Here is a 13,337-nt window from a genome sequence, read left to right as displayed (position 1 = left end):
CCTCAAAGCGATGTATTTTTAACCGCATGAGTGGCGGCAACACTGCACGCGGGTCAACAAAAACAATATTGGTGCATTTTGAATGTTTTTACAATTAGAAGCGCAAAATGGAAGATCTGCTGGAAAATAGAAGATTTACAAATATCGGCAATAGCTTTGGCTTTGTTTGCAGGGTAGGTAACTCAATCTACACAATCAATGAGTTAATTTTAATCGCAAGTCGTAGATCATAGAAAAGCAGTGCGGAATTCAACAACTCGGATCTCTGGAAAAATACGAATTTGCCGAGCTCCTGAAGATTCTGAATGGCACAGAAAAGGTGAGTATATAAGTTATAAGTATATAAGTTATTAGTAACACCTTTCTGTGCAGTTTCTGGCCTCCAAGTTCTTCTGCCAACTGCCAGCGAATGTCGGCAGCTATCGAGTGCTTCGCCAGCTGCAGGAACTCCGAATCCTGACGGCCACAGAATACATCTTCAGGTGGGTTGGAAGCTACTAGATGAGGGCATCCCATTTATCCGTAACTGAATTCACAGCAAGGAGCACTCCGATCAACTGCAGGTGGACTTGATCATATTCCTGGAATCCGAGTTCGAACTCCTCGCAAATGTTTTCTTGTCGGCGGCTTATGGTTGGTTTCCCTGACTCTGCCTGGTTTCCCTTTTAAAATGATTTATACACCCTCAGATGTCGACTCTGCGATGAAGCTCACCCTAATACTGACCACCGCTTTAGGGAATCTCTATTCCGGCCTGGTTGGCAATCCCAAAATATGCAGTTTGGAATATGTGGAGTTCTTGCGCAAAACCATGCCAGGTGTTTTTTTGTACTCCATTGCTTCATATGTAACTAAACGTGAACCCCCTCAGATGAAGCGCTAAATGTGTGTGTGAACATGCACTTAGGTACCCTGTTGGACCTTCACCGATCGGAAAATGTCGGCGAGGCATTCGCCAGCTTTAGCGCCTGGATAAATGAGGGCGTCGACGAACTAACCTTTGTAAAGCACCTTTGCGATAAGGTAATATTTTCCTGAAACGGGCTACGTATCTTGTGTTAAATGAATCTTACTTGCAGCTGTTTGTTGGCCATCACGAGGCAGCCCTTCAATACCTATTCAAACAGTCAAACACGGACAACTTCAACCAGTGGAAGTTCTACCTGATACTGGTACAATCCATCGCCAGTGCAGCCAATCCTGAAACCACCACATACATTAAAAGTATATTGCTCTCTGTAGTCTAAAACCCAGGCAACGTTTTCCGTTCCTTGCAGAGTATCTGAAAAACAGACTTCTGCAAACTGCATCCATGGCCTCCATGCAGTCCTTGCTTCATTTGCTGCTGACTGCAAGAGCTGCTTCTGCCTCAACCATGAATGTTCAGATGAATCTGGACAACTATGCGAAGTGGTACAAGCAGAACATTGGTGAAATGACGTACATACTGGGCCCGGAAAAGTTTCAGACAGTGCTAAGGCTCTTGGAGGAGTCGTTACCTTTCGAAAAGGAGTTGCAATACCTGGAGGTGATACAAAATATAAATAATTTGATGAAATTGTACTTATTGATTACGTTCCACCAGATTCATGTGTCAATTGCCATTTCACCTGGTGGTCGTCTGGTGCAGGCCTACAAAACAAAGTGCAGGGCTCATGCAGCTCAACTGAAATCGGCAGCAAAGCGAAAGGCTTCCGCAGACTAGATAACAGGTGGTACTAGTCTTAGGAAAGTCAACTTCACCGAATATCCTTCGTTTTATAACTGCACTGAACACTGAAACTCATTTAAGTAAATTATGGTGAAGCCTGTCAAAACAGTTTATTTATTTGCCTGCAGTAAACTATAGGTTAGTAGGCCACAATTTCTTGTTGCTCTTCGGTTATAACACATTTTGAATCTCCATGTTTCATGCTAACCCCATCGCATTCGTCGGTTTTACTGCAGATGAATCTTTTGTGCTCGTGACAGCTTGCGGACTCGAATTTGAAAAAGTCTTGCTGGTGTTTAACATAGGCGCATCCTTCATTGTTCACGAGCTTGGAGTTGAGTGGGGAGTACTCAATGGACTTGTTGTTTGACACGTATCTGAAGTTGGGCTTTTCATGTGCATTCAGTCCAAACCAGTACTCGTGCTCTTCGTTGTCCATTTTAGTATTCATTTGGATCAGGGTAACTTCGGTGTCCAGATTGGCCAAACACATGTGCAGCTTTTTGCAGATGGCCAGGGCACCAAACCAAGTAGCCTATATTGGATATTTTGTATATTTTCCTAACTGCTGAGCCTGAAGACTTTAATGAAGTGCTTACTGTTTTCTCACTGAAATAAAGGCATATTCCCTTTGCATTCGCCTCATCAGTGCGTAAAAGCAGCAGCAAAATTTGAAGACAGCTAAGAATCCTAAGCACTTGACCCATTGTGTTCGGTTTGTTGTACTCAGTAAAACTGTTGGATTTCGAAAGTGGCTTATTCCGTATAGCCCGCTAATGTCGTTAAACCATGGCGCAATCAATTGAGGTTGGTAGTAATCTACTTTTCTTATTTTCTTTGCTTCTGCCTGAGGCATGTACCCCATGAAGATACTTATTGCTAGCCTAGAGATTAAATATTTAGTTTACTTCCCCGCTTAGTCATTATTTGTTTCAAAACTACAAAGCTGAAACAGTTCTTTTGCTTGAACAAAGTTGGCAGCACTGAACAAGTGCACCTCGACTCTCGGTTTTCGAAATAAGGCGCCATCTAGTGGCCAATTCAATTTAAAATGAAATCACACAGAGAAGAGAGAAAAAACAAGCTGCTTCAAAATTTCTCTTTTGTTTCAATTCAAATTTTACGCTCTTCTTGCGTGGACTGCGCTGCTACTGTTATTGTGCTGCTAACCAACAGTTATCCAGTTTTTATCCGCTATCTAAGCAGAAAGTCTACACTCACATAATTCTGTTAGCAATTTCCTCAACTTCTGCTAATGCCATGTTACTTTTTAGTAGTATTCCTCGACTTTATATTTATACGTTTCTGTGCTCTCGACGCAGTCGGACGTTTAAAAATAAACGCGCTCCACCAGAAATACCAAGTCCGCTGAACACAAATAAATCTGAACACATTCGAATTCCATCCGATCAAACGCAGAACCCGAAAATCAGCATCAGTTCAGTTCTTCGACTCCAACGGCCGAGAAAAACCCGACGGTTTCAGAATGTTCAGCTCGATTTCAGGTAAAACAAAAGCCAAGCCAGCCAAAAGCCAACGTTGTTGTGAAAGTTTCGAAATTAGAAATCTTGGGTCTGGCATACGTATGCTCGTATGTGTATCCGATACATCCAGCTACTCGGATGATATATGTGCAGTGAGTGGGTTATCGCGGTCAGCATATAACCCAGTGGAGGACTCCAGTTGCAGTTACATCATCACCAGGGCGGCCAGGAGTCGGAGTTAGAGTCGGAGTCGGGTAGTTGGAGCAGCTGGCCACCCGGGACTTGGATCCGCGGTCGGGTGGGGTTGGCCCACCGGGCGTGTCCGATCCGATACGGGTAGCAATGGCTACAACCTAATTATCCGGCTCCGCTGGCTTGGCTCTGGTGATGGTGATGATTGTGGCGATGGCGGTGATGACGACGACGTGGATGATACGTAAGCCAATTATGGCGCAGTTATATGTAGCTCCAAATGGACTACGAGTTGCCGTTCTCGCTGGCCCATCCCATCCCATCCCATCCCATCCCACACCCACACCCAAAGCCAAAACGATGATACGTATATAATTATAGCTGCCCAGATACACACTAAGCAACACGAATCTGAGGCATATATACTTTGTATCTTCGGGGTTGTGCTGTTGGTTTGGTTTGGTTTGCTTGGGGCTCTGGCCCACTTATGCTCCTGGAAGTGGGTGCAAAGCCCCAGAGTTCCATCGTCCAGCTCCGCCTCCGATCTCCGATCTCCGAAATCCTCCGCCAATAGTTACCACTTGAGCACCGCGTGGTCAAGCATTGCCACTTGAGATGGGCACTTTGGTTCTACTATACGGACTATATGTAAATTTTATTCCTAACATGCTTTTCAATATTATCTGTTATCTGTTCCCAATCAATGCCAAACAGATGCATCGAAATGTAAGTAACCCCGAGTGGTGAACTTTCCACTGAATTAAAATTACCTTGATAATCTGATAATCTGATAACCTGATAGTGTTACTCAGACATTCCTCACCGACTGCGTAGTTCAACATTCCAACATTCCAACATTTCAACATTTAGTAGCTGCATCTTTTTCCTACTCAGCACTTTGATCTTCTATGTTTAGCTTGCCTTGGGACTATCACCTAAAAAGCTAGACGAAACCATCTTTCAGAAATTTTTATGTTTTTAATTTCCACTTAAAGTTTTGTTTAAAAGAACTATCCTAAAATGAAATGGTTTCTGCGGAGAGTTTGAAAGCATGTTTCTTAAAAAGGAAGAAAATAATGGTGTAAAATATCAAATTTGAAATAATGGCACTACTTGAATAGTACTTCATACAGGAACAAGCCGGTTTTTTATTCTAGTATGTCATTCTCACTAATGTATATCATTTCAATGCCATTGGGAAACTATTTCCAATAACTTGAATGGACTGAAACCCAATGGATCTTCATGTGGTTAAAACTCAAATTTATTTGGTGAAAGCTCAAACATTCCTCGATTCCCTAGGTGTCTATTGGTGCGCCCGGTTGGTGGGTTGGTGCGATCAGGCCGGCGGAGCAGGTGCTGGTGTGGCCCCGCCTTCCGGAGCTGCCGGTGCAGGAGTGGCGCCCTCGGCGGCTGGAGTTCCTTCCGCTGGGGCACCTGCCGCCGGAGTGGCCGCATCCGGGGCGGGCGTGGCTGCTTCAGTGCCTTCTGCCGCCGTGGAGGCACTCGCACCCCCGGCTGGCGGCACCGTCTGGGCCTCCTCGGCGTTGGTGGCCCCCGCGTTTCCCATGCCGTTCTCGAACACCGGCTCCGTGGTGCCACCACCATCACCTCCAGACGGCGCGCCCTCCGTTTTCTTCTCCTCCGAGACCCCGATTTCCGTTGAATTCGAATTGTCAGCTGGCCGTGAATCGCTCTCCACACTTTGCTCTTTGATCCCCGCCTCCTGCTTCTCCTTCTTGCCGGCGTCGTGGTGGAAGTGATGCAAGTGCTCGTGGCTGTGCTTCTGCCCATCCCCGCTGTCCGCCGCGGGCACAGCGCACTTGAGCTGGTTCTGCTCGCAGATGAAGTACTTCTTCTCCTGGCAGTTCACGTCCAGGACGACGGTCACGTTGGGCCGGATCCTGATCTCCAGGCAGTCGTCCAGGTTGGACCGCTGAGTCGGCTCCACTATGGGGGAGACGCCCATGTAGCGCACCAGTTTCCCGTTGCTAATGTACTTGAAGCGGCCCTCCGACTGCAGGTCGTTGCCTCCGAACCAGAAGTCGTCGTATCCCAACTGGGACGTCATGTAGTGGACCACCGCGTTGAAGTCCTCCACCGTGGACACGTCGGCCAGGTTGAGGCCCTTGCGCAGGCAGTTGTTCTGGGCCCCGAACCAGTTGATCTGCCAATACATTTCAAGCGAAACATCGTTATTTTGGGACTCTTTGGTGATATCTTTGGTGGCACTGAAAAGGGCTATCCCACCTTTTTGACGCCCACATAGAAGCACTTTCCGTTCAGCTCCTTGAGATAGGGCTTACCACAAGGACCCTTGTCCTTGGCCTTCTTGCCCTGCTTCTTTCCGCAGCCGGAATGGACCGCCATCAAGGCCAGAATCACTATCGGTAGGATCCTCATGGCTGCCAGCAAAACTGAGGCACCTGTCCAGCCAAACTGTAGGCATGCGTGCCGCCCCCTGTTCTATATATACCCTTTCGTGGGCGTGGCATCTGCATTATCGGCGAGTGACCAATTTGCATTAGCGAAGCAAGCAGAGCACTCTTATCGCCGGGTGGAGTGCATCAAATTGATGAATATTGATTGGACATGGTGATGCCCGGGGGTTGCTGCTTCTGTCGGTGGTTTCTCGGTCACCATCAGTATCCAAACTATGCTGGTACTGGTCGGACTTCCCTCTCGGATGAAGAAGTGCACGGATTCACTGCCATCTGAAGAGGGTTCAATAAATGAAGCAATTGTATTCAACTGTATTGCATTCAGGTTGCTCTGGGACTCAATTACTGTCCGATTAAGTGGTCAATCGGGGAGCTCCGACTTGAAGTTCTTCCACATAATAATAAGTAACATTACAGCGATTTTATGACTGTTTAAACATCTGCGTCTCTGAAATGAAATTCTCGTTTAAGTTCACTTTAATCTAAGCTACTCAATTGATCAAATATTCGAGTATTTAAATATTCATCAAAATAAGTTGTCATAGAACTAACTTTCCATTTAAGAAACTGATATGGGTCGCTGCATACCCATAATACCTAACACATTCACGATTTTCGCACATTCCCCTTGATTTATTTGAAAGATAGAACCTTTTTTCGATTGACATTTATTTAAACTTGGCATAATCATAATTTGGCGTATCTGTAATTTCATTGATGTACCCAAGTTGCCGACCTGCAGTTGAGTGTGAAGATGTGAAAACAACTGGTAATATTATTGCTGGCTTTTATTTTGAATCGATAGTTGCGGCTTTCAGCTGGGAAGTTGTGCAGATCAGGCTGCTGGCGGCGCCGGAGTCTCGGCTGCTGCGGCGGCGGGGGTTTCTGCTCCTGGAGCGGGTGTGGCTGCTCCTTCGGCGGCAGGAGTGGCTGCTCCCTCGGCAGCTGGAGCTGCGCCGGCGGGGGTGCCTCCCTCTGCTGCTGGAGAAGCTGCTCCATCTGCAGCGCCGGGGGCAGCAGTTGCTTCTGGCTCGCCAGTTACGCCAACGGGTTTTGTTTCCTCCGCTCCCGGAGCCACCGAGACGCCATTCTGCTCCACTTGATCGTCATCCGGGACGTCGAGGGCCACGGCTGCATCCTCGGAGTCCGGCTCCGGCTGCTCCGCTGAGCCACTGGCGATGGGGTCCTGGCGGTCGTGGTCCCCCTCCTCCTCCTCCACCTCGCCGTCGCCACTCTCGCCAATGTCGTGGTGGAAGTGATGCAAGTGCTCGTGGCTGTGGTGCTTCGGCTTCTTGCCGCCGTCCGAGTCCTGGCAGTAGCGCTCCGAGCAGATGAAGTACTGCCGCTCGTGGCAGTTGTCCGCCGACACCATGTTGATCTCGGAGCGGATCCTCACCTCCAGGCAGTCGTCGCACTCGGAGTGCTCCAGGGGCAGCACGTTGCTGTAGTTGCTGTAGTAGCGCACCAGCCGTCCGCTGCTGATGTACTGGAAGCGACCCTCGTGGTACAGATCGTTGCCCCCAAACCAGAAGTCCTCCGTGTTGCCCAGGCCACTCAGGAACCCGATGGCTCCATCGAAGTCCCTTTGGTTGCTCAAGTCCGCCAGGGTCAGGCCCTTGCGTAAGCAGTTGTTCAGGGCGCCGAACCAGTTCATCTCAAGGGGGTAATAATAGATCGTATTAATGCCTAGCTCCACACGATATGAGTCGTTCGATCACAGGTGATCAAAGCTGCGACCAAGGCTCACCTTCTTCACCGAAAAGTAGTAGCACTTGCCGTTGATCCTGCGCAGATAGCGACGCGGGCAGGGCGGTCCCGATCCCAGGAGCTCGCCCCGCGGCAGGATGCTCAGCAGGGCCACGAGTGCAGTCAGGAGATGCTTCATTTCGCTCGCTTCCGCCGGTGCACAGTGGCCGGCTCCGATCGCCTCCTGTACTTATATCCTCCGCTGGCCAGCAGTGCGCCCAATCGATTTGGAGCCCGTTGGAGGTGGAGCGGCATCTTCGGCGGCATGGCCAATTCAATTACAAGTCCATGCCTCCGGAATGCCCACGCCAAGGCAATGTCGTGGGCTAATTTGGTCACCCGCCAGTGGGTCAGGTTTAGGGTCATTCAATTTAATTGGCTATTAGATACACTTGAAGAAAACGAGCTGGAACGTGGCGGGGGTGCTGTAATTGCCAGTAATGTTAACCCTCTAAGTTCCTTGATTCCAGTTCATCGTCGTAATAATGTGCACAGTCATTCAATGTACTCAAAATATAAACATCAAAGAAATTTAAATAGATGAGTTGGACCCCTCTAAATATAAAGTCATATGAAGTTTATATGGTATCTGAGATAAGGAACAGACCTTAGAACCTTCTGAGTAGAACCTTCTAGTGCTTCCTTCATCAGGAGTAGCAGTTGGATAAGCAGGCGTCCTCAGCAAAAGTGATTGTAATAGATGGATTTAAAGTAGAGTTTGTTCTCCTTAAATAAACTTTTGAGCCTGACTTGTCCTGCCTTCAATTTGTGGCTGCAAAAGTGAGCTAATTGCTGGCTAAGAACTCGCTGGTAATCTTCCCCACCTCTAAACGCTTGGCATCATGTTCTGAGACTCGATCGACTCCAGTGACTTCATTCGCAGCCATTAGCATAACCCGCCCAAAGGGCTAGATGTCTGACCCGGCCTTGTCCTCCCCGATTATTGATTTACCTGGCAGGGTCGTGACATCAGCCAGCGGATTGTCCGTGGCCAGGACACGAGTCCCTTCCCCTCTGGCCACCTCCTCTGCTGCCAGCTGACTCAGACGACCTTCGGCCGGATGACGATTCGTGGGGGCCAAAACAATTTCGATTCGTGGGGCGTGTGAGTGCCACGCCACCCTTTCTGCCACGCGCGGCTCTCACTTACATACGTATATAGTTCTAGTTCTCTGGTATATTATATCTCGATTGCGCTGTTGTATCCCACATGACATCATCAGCAACAACAAATGTGGCAACAGCGGGAAGAGCGGCCACAGTAGCTCCATCGATTCATCACGGATTGTAGCTCTTTTGGGCATCCAGAACTGGTTTGGAACGTGAGTCGCCAGACCTCAAATCGCAGTTACTCATAGATATTCATTCCCTGTCTATATCTTTGTGTGTGTGTCAATTCCGAGCTGGGCTCAAGCTACAGGTTTTGCTCTATTCAGAGGCTTCGGCGCATTATCTGAGCTGCGAGTGCGACATCGACCAAAACAAATCAGAAAACAAAATCACAATCTAAAAGCAACCGAACCAAAACAAAAACAGAAACAGAAACAGAAACGACGCCAGAGGCTGTGAGAGTCTGGGCTCATTGTGTTGCCTTCTGGCCATGCTTCTAAGCCGGTTTCCAGTATTGACCACAATTCGCCACAGTTTCGGGTTGAGACTGAAGAACAAAATGCGTCTTATTACGCAAATGCCCCAAATGGGGCTGCTGCCTTAGGAATTCCGCGTGTGTTAGCCATTAAGTTATATCCAAAGGACTTGGCGGGGAATACTAAACACTACAGTTGCCTTATTCGTGTAGCTACCATTTTAGTAACTTATCATAAGGTTTAACAACGTATATACATATATGCGAATGTGTTTTAAGTACCTTTTAATACGATTTTAATTTCGAAAACAGCACACAGCAAATATATTTAGCAATGCATGATTCCCCTCTATTCATACATATAGCTGGTATTGTACAGTGTAGATCGCACGATTCCTTCCGCTTTAATTGCTAGATTCTAGATTGCTGAGCAAGTTCAATGCCACATACACTCCGTAGCCATTAGCATTTGAAATGTTTGAATTCCTTTTATTCAGCTTGTTTTTCTGGAGCAGTAAACGTTATTTCAACACCTCAGCCGAGCCCACACATTCCTTAGTCTCGATGCCCAGAAATAGTAGAATAGAAACCATTATTTTCGCACATTTTGGCCCATTAAATGCGAAACGAAATTGATCGAAACTAAATTATTTGGAAGTGAGTCGAATGGAGGGGCCATTAAAGTATCTTTGGGATTATTGAGAGAACCGAGTCGGAATAAACACATTGCCGATCACAATCAGAAAGCGTGAATAAACCGCACCATTATGACATCACATATGCCGAATAATTTGAATACTTGCGCTTTGTTTGCCTCATTCGCATACATATATTACAAAGAAATTCCTCGGCCATTTCCGCCCGTTTCCGATTCGTCCGTTTCGCCCAACCGATTCGCACCCGGTTCCGAGTTGCGAGTTCGTAAACTATAAACTATAGTGGCACAATGTTTCTATTCGAGTGGGCGCACACGTCACTCCAAGTGAATGCAAAGCTGGCGCTCGTTAATTATTATATTCTATTAATGCGAATATTGCGAATTGCGAATATAAGTCTGAGCGGACTGAGTGCCTCAAATTTTAAGGCTGACGCCATGGGGCTGGCGATCACGATTTCAGCAGCCCCTAGTTGCGCAGTTTCTATTGATGCTATTTATAGGAAAGTGTCCCCGTCTAATCGATTCGATTTAGTCATGTAAATAGTTCATGCTCCAGCTGCTTTGTTTATGTTTCGGCAATTACCTGTCTGGAATTTGGAATCTGGAATCTCAAATCTCATCCCGCTGATTGCAATCAGGCTATAAATTATCATTGGCGCCAGGCCAGAGCTTAGTTAGCATTCAGAGGGCCAGTCAGCATGTTTCCCAGTCGCCAAAACCAAAGTAATCCCACCCAGACACGTCCACCTACTCCTCCACCTACACCTCCACCTACAGCTCAAGCAGGATCTACAATGCACTCCTCTTTAATCCGCAGCTTCGTTGAAGAACTTCGGCGACAAGACCGCCAACCTCTTCAGCAAGAAGAAGGATGAGGCCGAGAAGCTGGCCAACGAGAAGGCCGCCGAGGCCCAGAAGCTAGCCGAGGAGCAGGCCAAGAAGGTGGGCCAGTCCGTCCAGCAGACCAAGGGCGAGGCCGAGCAGCTGGCCGCCAGCACGGGTGAGTAGCGAGATTCGAAAAAGTGGAGCGGAGAAAGAAATATCTATAAGGTTTCCATCTACAAGATGTCTTACAACAGCAATTGGCTTAGGAGTTGTGCTTCTAAAGTTGTACAAAATCTTCCATTTTCTAAAATACTTTGAAAAATTCTTTTTCAAAAAAACAATTGAATGAGGCACGTTTGAGATAACTTCCAGAATCAGCTATCAGTTCTTGCTAAAAGTGTTATCTCATTAGCATTCCATTTCCAATTTATCCGATACGCAAAACTTTTTGGCATTTCAAACACAAGGGCACATAATAAATGGGTTTCGTTAGTAACGCATTGACGTAATACTTGTTTCCAAGGAAAAGTTTCGCCTTTTCGAAAACATCTCATAATAAATATGGAAATATTGCAATGATTGTGAAAACAATTTAATGTGATGAAGATTTATAACTAAAGAAAGCCTCTCTGCTTGCTTAAACAACCTTCCCATTCGATAGATATGCAGATCTCTAGGTCCACTTTTTCAGTATATTTCAAAGCAGTTCCAACTAATATCATGCTTTGCAAACAGCCAAGGAAGCAGCTGCTCTGGCCACCGCCGAGGCCCAGAAGGCGGGTCAGGCGATCGACCAGGGCGTGAACCGTGCCGCCGGAGCCGTGAACCAGGGCAAGCAGGCGGTGGACAACACGGTGGCGCAGGCGGCGGCCGTGGCCCAGAACTCCAAGCAGGTGGCGGCCAACGTGGCGGAGGCCTCCCAGCGAGCGGCCGCCAATGCGGTGGACCAGACCAAGAAGGCGGCCAACGACGCCATCAACAAGAGCGTGAAGGCCGCCGAGACCGTGGCGGACCAGAAGCTGAAGCAGGCGGAGGGCGCCATCGACGGGGCTCTGAAGCAGACCAGCCAGACGGTGGACCAGAAGCTGCAGGAGGCCAACCAGTACGTCGACCAGAAGCGCCAGTCCGTCGAGAAGACCGTCCAGGATGCGGCCGGACAGGCCCAGGAGTCCGCCGGTCAGCAGGCCAACGCCCTGCTGGGCAAGCTGCATCTGGGCCAGAAGTAAGGAGTCTGCCTTAGAAATGTGTTGATGTGAAAATGCTTTGGATACAAAAACAGAAGGGAATTGCTTCAATGTAACGAGTGCCAGTAATGTGATTGCTAAATCCTCAATTGAATATACATATATATACACTTATTTTTGGAGTATCGCGCGGGAGGATTGTTTTGCAGCCGCTGCTTTTGATGTGAGCATTTCAGCACATCTCTGTCCGTTCAATGTGTAATTAACCCATGCGATCCTATCTGTTCTTCTTCGGTCGACTTTTGTTACTTTGAGGCATTTGATATTTTGTATACAGCTGCGCCGAGTATGCTTTTAATATACGTATATTCTGTTTATGTAGAAATGTATGATTAAGTACCTTTTAACTCTTGCACAATACATTGCAAATGTGTTTTTAATATATTGGACTCGAATTTGAATTGTGGTCTTTGAATTGGGGGTGCACTGTGGCACAGTGCAGCTCATTATAATGTTCAAAAATACTGATGCAGTGTTTATTATATGAATAGTTCAGCATTCGTTTCCACAATACATTTTGAATTGAGCGCCCAAAGTAATGTATTGAAAAAGGTAATCTGGCCACACTGAATTTACAAGCGGATAAAGCGCCATCTACATGTGAGCTAAGCACTTTCAATGGTTGGAAAACAGGGAATCCAAGTGTTTGTGTTTTCTGCCTTTTTCCGATTGATTTAAAAGAGAAAACAGATTATTCCAAGTCTCAAAAAGGTATTAGGTAATAACAACAGAATACTTGATATATTTATTGGGTTACCTATTTAATTACCGACCTAACTTGAAATTGGTGGTTCAGAAAATAATGTTTTCCTTGGACTTATTTTGAAGAAATACTCGTAAGTATATTTCAGTTATATACAATACCTTTAATGAAAGACCCGTTCTAAGACAAAGAAGCGGGTTTTCGACTATAATTTCCCCCTTCCACTTCCTGCAGAACCTTTTCAATACAGAACCTTTCACAGATCCAAAGTGGGTGAGCGAAACTTTTGGCAGAAATGTGGACCGTGGAGTTGGAAGGATCCTTACAAATAGACCGAAACATGCAGAAATCTGCTAATAGAGGAGCTCGCATTGTGTACTGCTACATGTCGGGGAACTTTTCGTCGAACAGAAGCCGAAAGTTGTGTTAGCTTTTAATTATGTGAAAAGTTTGTTGTGGCTAACAAGTGACCCCGGCGCATTGCAACGTCGATTCAAAGGGACAAGGACCAAAGGACGAAAGGACCAAAGGAATGTGTAGAAAGTATTGGCAGCAAAGTGCTGACATAAATTCAGGTAAGAGCGATTTTTAATTTCAGATAAGTGCGCCTGCTGACTGGAGAGGCGAATGATAAATGCATTTCCATTTTCGATCCAAATCAAAGTGCAAGTGCAAGTGCGAGTGGGTGCAAGGCGCCAAATTCAAATTTATGCCGGCCACGGAAAGTCGCGCCAATTAGGTTGGCCAA

At 46.9% G+C, this 13,337-nt stretch overlaps 5 protein-coding genes across 7 annotated transcripts; 2 read left to right on the top strand and 3 right to left on the bottom strand.

Moving 5' to 3' along the window:
* The first annotated feature begins 16 nt into the window (after positions 1-16).
* Positions 17-1,817, top strand: LOC6528810. The gene is made up of 9 exons (XM_002089806.3): positions 17-173; positions 227-319; positions 373-482; positions 539-633; positions 690-818; positions 872-1,023; positions 1,080-1,224; positions 1,278-1,528; positions 1,586-1,817. Exons 1-9 carry the CDS (start codon positions 108-110, stop codon positions 1,703-1,705), a joined length of 1,161 nt encoding a protein of 386 aa, XP_002089842.1. The 5' UTR covers positions 17-107; the 3' UTR covers positions 1,706-1,817.
* Positions 1,793-2,457, bottom strand: LOC6528809. Its single transcript, XM_002089805.4, has 2 exons — positions 2,311-2,457; positions 1,793-2,246 (listed from the first exon to the last, which is right to left on the bottom strand). The coding sequence occupies exons 1-2, from the start codon at positions 2,416-2,418 to the stop codon at positions 1,851-1,853; spliced, it is 504 nt and encodes a 167-aa protein (XP_002089841.1). The 5' UTR covers positions 2,419-2,457; the 3' UTR covers positions 1,793-1,850.
* Positions 2,458-3,015: 558 nt separating this feature from the next.
* On the top strand, positions 3,016-12,282 carry LOC6528806 (late embryogenesis abundant protein ECP63). Of its 3 annotated transcripts, XM_039370602.1 has the most exons (4): positions 3,016-3,216; positions 4,102-4,113; positions 10,635-10,817; positions 11,378-12,282. In XM_039370602.1, the coding sequence occupies exons 1-4, from the start codon at positions 3,198-3,200 to the stop codon at positions 11,866-11,868; spliced, it is 705 nt and encodes a 234-aa protein (XP_039226536.1). In that variant the 5' UTR covers positions 3,016-3,197; the 3' UTR covers positions 11,869-12,282. The 3 variants fall into 3 exon arrangements, with proteins under 3 accessions (XP_039226536.1, XP_002089838.1, XP_015054258.1); XM_002089802.3 differs by lacking the exon at positions 4,102-4,113 and having other exon boundaries at positions 3,017-3,216; XM_015198772.2 differs by lacking the exons at positions 3,016-3,216; positions 4,102-4,113 and adding an exon at positions 10,390-10,540.
* LOC6528808 (CCR4-NOT transcription complex subunit 3) lies at positions 4,630-5,844 on the bottom strand. Its single transcript, XM_002089804.4, has 2 exons — positions 5,638-5,844; positions 4,630-5,554 (listed from the first exon to the last, which is right to left on the bottom strand). Exons 1-2 carry the CDS (start codon positions 5,788-5,790, stop codon positions 4,727-4,729), a joined length of 981 nt encoding a protein of 326 aa, XP_002089840.1. The 5' UTR covers positions 5,791-5,844; the 3' UTR covers positions 4,630-4,726.
* On the bottom strand, positions 6,602-7,758 carry LOC6528807. The gene is made up of 2 exons (XM_002089803.4): positions 7,576-7,758; positions 6,602-7,482 (listed from the first exon to the last, which is right to left on the bottom strand). Exons 1-2 carry the CDS (start codon positions 7,711-7,713, stop codon positions 6,664-6,666), a joined length of 957 nt encoding a protein of 318 aa, XP_002089839.1. The 5' UTR covers positions 7,714-7,758; the 3' UTR covers positions 6,602-6,663.
* Positions 12,283-13,337: the final 1,055 nt, after the last annotated feature.

This window comes from Drosophila yakuba, chromosome 2L (assembly GCF_016746365.2).
Source record: "Drosophila yakuba strain Tai18E2 chromosome 2L, Prin_Dyak_Tai18E2_2.1, whole genome shotgun sequence".
In the NCBI taxonomy this organism is placed as follows: domain Eukaryota; kingdom Metazoa; phylum Arthropoda; class Insecta; order Diptera; family Drosophilidae; genus Drosophila; species Drosophila yakuba.
The sequence above is the reverse complement of the archived record's forward strand: the minus strand, read 5'-3'. Positions and strand labels throughout refer to the sequence as shown.

Coding starts and splice junctions, on each gene's coding strand:
- LOC6528810 (XM_002089806.3), top strand. CDS start 108: ATGGAAGATCTGCTGGAAAATAGAAGATTTACAAATATCGGCAATAGC. Junction 483..538: donor GCCACAGAATACATCTTCAG/GTGGGTTGGAAG, acceptor CTGAATTCACAG/CAAGGAGCACTCCGATCAAC. Junction 1,225..1,277: donor AACCACCACATACATTAAAA/GTATATTGCTCT, acceptor CGTTCCTTGCAG/AGTATCTGAAAAACAGACTT.
- LOC6528809 (XM_002089805.4), bottom strand. CDS start 2,418: ATGGGTCAAGTGCTTAGGATTCTTAGCTGTCTTCAAATTTTGCTGCTG. Junction 2,247..2,310: donor TTTATTTCAGTGAGAAAACA/GTAAGCACTTCA, acceptor TATCCAATATAG/GCTACTTGGTTTGGTGCCCT.
- LOC6528806 (XM_039370602.1), top strand. Junction 10,818..11,377: donor GCAGCTGGCCGCCAGCACGG/GTGAGTAGCGAG, acceptor CTTTGCAAACAG/CCAAGGAAGCAGCTGCTCTG.
- LOC6528808 (XM_002089804.4), bottom strand. CDS start 5,790: ATGAGGATCCTACCGATAGTGATTCTGGCCTTGATGGCGGTCCATTCC. Junction 5,555..5,637: donor TCTATGTGGGCGTCAAAAAG/GTGGGATAGCCC, acceptor ATGTATTGGCAG/ATCAACTGGTTCGGGGCCCA.
- LOC6528807 (XM_002089803.4), bottom strand. CDS start 7,713: ATGAAGCATCTCCTGACTGCACTCGTGGCCCTGCTGAGCATCCTGCCG. Junction 7,483..7,575: donor ACTACTTTTCGGTGAAGAAG/GTGAGCCTTGGT, acceptor TACCCCCTTGAG/ATGAACTGGTTCGGCGCCCT.